Genomic DNA, 6,506 nt, shown 5'->3' with positions numbered 1-6,506 from the left:
GATCGGATGATACATAACTAGCAACATTCATTTGTCCTAAAATCGCCATTAAAACCTAAAAAGCCTTTTTTAATCAAAATTAAGACCCGCAAACAAAACGCCCATAAAGCCGTGCGACAGATAGTAGAACCATGAAGCCGCGCGCATTTCACGATGAAAATGTGTACATTTCACTAGTCTATGGCATTGTCCAATCGCTGAAGGTTTCTGTACTAGAAGTGCTTAAAAAAGTACTAAAAGAAGTACTGAAAAATGGCGTCCGATAAAAGATTTTTTGCCGATTTTAAAGTTAACTCTGACATTTTGGACACTTATAATGAGTACTTTGGTATTCCAACTGATGTCAAAAGCAGTGAAAGTAAAGGGAATAATGATGATATTTTCCAAACGATTCTTACAAGATTGTTACAATATTTAATTATAAGAATAGTTATTCGAATTTACAAGATCGAAGTATATAGTGACCGATGGTGTGCAATATGTTACTGTTATTATTTTTCTAAAAATTTTGTTGATGATCCTACGGCTGTGCCCAGTATCGCGGAACTGCCAAGCTGTTTTTAATATCTGCAACATTAGGTAATACATTTTTTTTATAGATATACAGCTATTTCCATGACAACCAACTAAAATCTGTTTATATTTTTAAATTTAGCATAATATTTTGGATATAAACTCAGAAATCTAAATAAATATCACAACTTCTTGATATTGGTTGCTATGACGTTTTGAAATGTAAACAAAATTGTGCATTGGTTTCATTTCTCAAACTGTAACACCAGTTTTCTCGGAACTATATTTTCGCACTAATGGTAAACGTGCTTCAGTTTTTTGACCATAAAATCTGCTGTAATTAATCTAGAATCGAGATTGTTTTTGCAAAATAACTGTGAGAATTTTTTCCTTCTGCTAGTGTAGGTAAGTCTAAATCTCACACACCCAGCTTAACCATGGTTCCTGTGATCGTGACCCATTTCTTCATTTTGGTTACAGATCGCTGTCAAAACCATTCTACATTCAACACAACCAACTTTCAAACTATGTATATTACACAGCAGCTTGCCATTTTACTTCTAATATTGCATTTCTCCTATTGCAGGGGGAGAGATATAAACATATAATCTTTTCCTTTGATTATTGCTGTTTGTTGTACATAATAACACCCAGTACATTACAGCTACCACTGCTGCTACCATTGCAGTTCTCCTATTGCACTGCAGTGCCATTTGACTGCTAATATTGCATTTCTATACCAGCAGTACCCTTTTCTTTTTTCCAATATCACTTTGGTAATGGGCTGTAGGACAGGAAAATTTTTAGTATAGAATACACCTCAAATTCACTTAACTATCCTAAAATCCTTCCTATTTTATTTAAGTACTGCACTTATAAAGCAGTCAAATAGTTCACACAATGTATTGGTTTTAGTTAAAAGATACTAGCTGTGATCAACAGTCAGAAGGTTTTAAATAGTGCTGTGACAGTTAAAACCAAGATGTAGGCTACCTACTATTTGCTGGCAACTTCAGAGTCAAGTGATACTATGTAATGATTAGAATGCAAACATAGTATCTTGAAATTCACAGGCATACAACTGCATGTATATCCAATCTCTATGAACTTTGTTAACATGGGGATTATAACCTTATTGAGTATAATTGATTAGTTGAACAAAATAACAAAAAACAATAAGCAAATAACTAGGCTATAATTTGACTATTGTCAAGTTCAGTTGCATACTTGAGTATTCTAAAATCTTTCCTATTCTATTTGGGTACTGCACTTATCAAATAGTCAAGTAGTTTACACAATGTATTGATTTTTAGTCATAGACCTATTAACTATACTTAGGTTATACATTGGTTTTAGTTAACATATACTAGCTGTGGTTAGCAGACAGAAGGTCTTATACAAGTATAGTAGTGGGACCGCAAAAATAATCACTTTGATCAAACCTAGATATACCTACTATTTGGGGTCAATTTTAGTCTCAAGTGCTATTACATGTATGTAACAATTTGAATGAAAACATAGTATTTTGAAGATCTCATGTTAACTTTGTTAACATGGGATTATAACCTTAACTTAAGTTAACTTGAGTAACCTAAACTCTCTTCTATTCTCTTTAAAATATAGGTATGTTTCAAATTCAATTTCAAATTTTGCAAAATAATGTTAGTCAGCTGGTTAAATCTTTTTCAGTATTTATTGGCCGGTCAAGATTTTAGCAAAATCTGTTCATTTTTTTGGCTGATGTAGGCATGGTTTTAGTTTCATGCGATTTCAATAATAAAATATATTTTATTCAAAAGTTTTGTTGAGTGCGGTTTGAGGACATCTTAGCGCCTAAAGCAATGACCTTTAACCTCACCCCTATACCCTCCCAGATTTGCTATCAAGTGTCTATAAAATCTTAATGCTATTCCATAACAATGGATAGCTTCTTACGTGCATATAAAATGAGGTGTTCACATTAAAAGAAAGCCTTTGTTATTATCACTACTAAAAGTGTGTATCGATCTCGTGTAGATATAATCCTTTCATCGCTCATTATTGTTTGCAAATGGAGAGGATGGTGTTACATGGGATATCACCTCAAAAGGGGATAGCATTTGCTACTATCACAGCTTACACAGTTATAGTTTTTGCAGTTTATACAGTGCTGAATTATCCTTCAACCCAGAAATTTGGAAATCATATTCTGCCTGAAAGGGCGGGTAACGCCAGATATATGGAAGCAGAAGATACATCGCTAAAAAATAGATCAAGGATTGCTGAGTCATCACAACTTGTTATAGTCAGTGATGGAGACAGTGAACCTATAAAAATGGCCACCCCTGCTGCTCCAAAGAAAGCGACTCGGATTATATACCAACCAACAGACGTGAATGATTCTCAGACACGCGATTTCAACACAATTTTCAAACGAGATCTGAACTTTAGCCAGTGTGCCTTGAACAACAGCATCTTTACATTTAGCAGTAATTTTGCTGACAGCAACTTTGCTGACATAGTGTTAGTTGAATATAGGTCAGCTGTGGTGGAGAAAACTCTTTGATTTCGCCGGCGTTCTCAAGTTTGGCTTGTTTATTCTCACGAAGCTCCAACTTTCTATCCTCGGAAAGAATTATTTAACAGTTTCGATGGTACCATGACATATGTTAGAAACAGCCCTGTATTTTGGCCATTTGGAGAAACATACCCAATAAAGAGTGAGGACCCTTTATTACCAAGTATTACCTATGCGCAAGGAAAGACAAAAGGCGCTTACGTATATGTCTCTAACTGTGAATCCAATGGTTATGACAGAATAGCAACCATAAAAGAGTTGGGTGAATATGTAGACGTGGATGTCTTTGGTAAATGCACCGAGAACCAACCATGTGGAAGAAATGAGATTGAATGTGAAGCTGTAAAGCATTCTAGATATAAGTTCTATCTTGCATTCGAAAATTCTTTCTGCAAAGATTACATTACTGATAAATTTTGGAAAAGGCTCCATTGCAATGGCCATTTTGTTCCTGTGGTAGTTGGTGGTCTTTCAGTAGAGGACTATACACGCGTGGCTCCGCCTGACTCCTTCATACACGCCTATAATTTCTCTTCTATTAAAGAGCTTGGAGAATACCTACAGCATCTGATGAAAGATGATGCTGCCTATAACAGGTACCACGAGTGGAGGAAACATTACACCACTAAAGATATTGGCATGCCACAGACATCCATTTGTAATCTTTGTAAAATGGCGAACAATCCTTCTATTTCAAAGTCTGGCCGACACCGACACGCTGCTGACTGGAATCGTGGTACAAATTGTAGAGAACTAAATATTTTGTAAATACATTTGGAAAAGCAGCTTTTTTAATTTACACAACAATTGGTATAATTGTTTAAAATTGCTAGGCATCACTGCCTTACAAATTTGTTTTTATAAATACTCTTATATATACCATATATATAATATATATTATAATGTAATACATGTAATATAATATATGTATATTTAAAAATATATATACCGGTATAAATATAAATATGCAAAAGAGCAACAGTTAGTCATTTTTATACTCATTTTGACTTATTGACTAGAATTACACAGCAGTTTAAAGTTACAAAAGATCCTAGCTTGTTGGTCATCAGAATCAATCTATAAATTGACATGCAAAAATAATGTTTTTCAATCACGCAAGTAATATCTGTATAAAACATGAAAGCTTTTTAAATGACAAAAGAACAATAATATAAAATGGAAGCATATTATTTGCGCCGATGTCCAAAGGGTTTGCCACCAATATAGGAAAGAGCGTGAGCTCCTCTATTTTACTAACACTATAATGTAGCCTGAGATACACCTCGCCCACGCATTTTACATGCGACAATGTGTGTACATCACTCTCAAACACATAGTTTCTTTTATGTAGACTTTATTTTATGAATAACATTAGTATACCAAATGAAACCTCACTGTATTTCAAATCTTAGAACAATTGTAAACAATAGATACTAAATATGTGTTTATTGACATAACAGGGCAGAAGTCAGAGAGCGTGAATTTGTGTGTCTCACTTGTGTCTCTGAGTATTTACCTACAAAGGTAAGTGGTTTAGAACACCTGACCTGTAAGAGCTGCCGTAGCCTGTGGTCTAGAACACCTGACCTGTAAGAGCTGCTGTAGCCTGTGGTCTAGAACACCTGACCTGTAAACAACGGGGTGAGGTTCAATCCCCAAAAAAGGCTGCTCATTAGTGGTAACAGCAAACGCAACCATTTTTAAATGATCTACTACCTAACATCATGCACTCTGTTTACTCCTTATAATGAAATGGCTATCTTTACTGAAGACCAATACAAAGTTTTGATAGTATAATAACAAGTGCTTCATAACAAACGATTATCATTGCGTAGGACTGTTTGTGCATGCACAAAAGCTCTTATGCGTTGTTGTGGAAAACATCATGGCTCTGTAGGAGTGAACTGGTAGTAGCGCAAAGATGAAGAGGGCATTAAGAAACATGGAAATACTTTTCTAGGATAAATGTATTTTGTCATCATTTAAATATGAACGCCTTGCACCACAAGATATCACAGGATTTGATGCAGTGTAACAGTCAAGTGAATTATTTGAAAAATCAGTTGGCGCAATTACAAGACATCGGTTAAATATTTCTCTTCGTTTCCACACCACAAGAATCTGCAATTTACAGTTCTTCTGTGATCAAAAGCTAATTTTTTAGCAAATGATTCCTTATATAATAACTGAATTTCACTACAACAGAGCTAAAATCCACTGGCCTAAATTAAAGCGGAAATTATTGACTCTGAGAAATGCTCACGATCATGCTGCATAAGTTTCTATACATACTCATAATCGTTTATTTATAGACGATGTGATAGCGGTTGATCTATCACTGGGCGAGACCTGAAATGTAAGCACTGGGAGTGGCATAACAGAAAAAGGGAGGCAACTAAAACGGGTCTAGGGAGAGACGAACTTGTGGAAGCTGAAAAGAGCCTGAGGAGATTTTGTACAGACACAACTCTTTACTAGAGGTAAGAGTTAATTGAAAGATATTACAGACAATATTACATGGTGTCAGATAGCGAACTGCGACTACAAAGCACTATCAAAGAGCGTTTGTTGATCAGAAAGTTGAAAGAAAGTTCATAAATTATAGTTTTGTCAAAAAATTGTGTCGATCACCAACATCTGTGGTTACTGTCATTATAATATCAGTTTGCTCGAACCACATGCAACAAAATCTAAGGATGATAGATTTGTCAAAAGCATTGACTTTCCAGCTGGTAATTTAGACACTCAGTGAAAAACATTGAAACTGCAATTTTAGGTTTGTAGAATAGTGATGGACTACGACAAAATGACTGAAGATCAGAAAATTGCTAACATGTTAGTCCAGATGGGAACAGACAGTGTACCCTTTTACAAGCAATTTCAGTATTATGATACAGTGGCTAAGAAAAAAATCTTACAAGTTCATTATGTTTGATAACTATTTTGAGCCCGTAAGGAACATTGTTTATGAGAGAGCGAAGTTCAACACGATGAAGTAAGGAGAGCTGAGCATTCATCAGTTCATAGTCGATCTACAGACTCGGGCAGACGATTCATGATATTATATTACATGGACAATTTGTGATATATAGTACAGTAGATGCTCCTATAACGTATACCTACTATAACGTAAATTCCAGATAATGTAAAAAGATTACTTGAAGTTTTTGTTTCATACCACAGTCATACTTCGGCTTACGAGTGCCCCAACATACAAGAAATTTAAGATACGAGCCAGCTTTTAAGCATGTTTTAGCACTAACATTCAAACCACTTTTGAGATGCGAGCACGCAAGTCTGTGACCCAGTATGTCAGAGGTGTCTTATGAGAACAGCATCACTCTGTATTTTTCAACTGCTCAAGTTATACCTTAGCAATGAGTTTTTTGGTGCGCATTTATTTGTTGGGATGGATTTACTAAGCTGAGCTTCTTCA

The 6,506-nt window shown here is 35.1% G+C and overlaps 1 protein-coding gene across 1 annotated transcript; it reads left to right on the top strand.

The window, feature by feature from the left end:
* The first annotated feature begins 3,151 nt into the window (after positions 1–3,151).
* On the top strand, positions 3,152–3,838 carry LOC137402681 (alpha-(1,3)-fucosyltransferase C-like). The gene has a single exon (XM_068089186.1). It carries the CDS (start codon positions 3,152–3,154, stop codon positions 3,836–3,838), a length of 687 nt encoding a protein of 228 aa, XP_067945287.1.
* Positions 3,839–6,506: the final 2,668 nt, after the last annotated feature.

Source organism: Watersipora subatra, chromosome 8 (assembly GCF_963576615.1).
Source record: "Watersipora subatra chromosome 8, tzWatSuba1.1, whole genome shotgun sequence".
Lineage (NCBI taxonomy): Eukaryota > Metazoa > Bryozoa > Gymnolaemata > Cheilostomatida > Watersiporidae > Watersipora > Watersipora subatra.
Note: the sequence above shows the minus strand (reverse complement) of the source record. Positions and strands in the feature narration are given on the sequence as shown.

What these genes read in the sequence shown, in the direction of transcription:
- LOC137402681 (XM_068089186.1), top strand. Translation starts at nt 3,152, where the DNA reads ATGACATATGTTAGAAACAGCCCTGTATTTTGGCCATTTGGAGAAACA.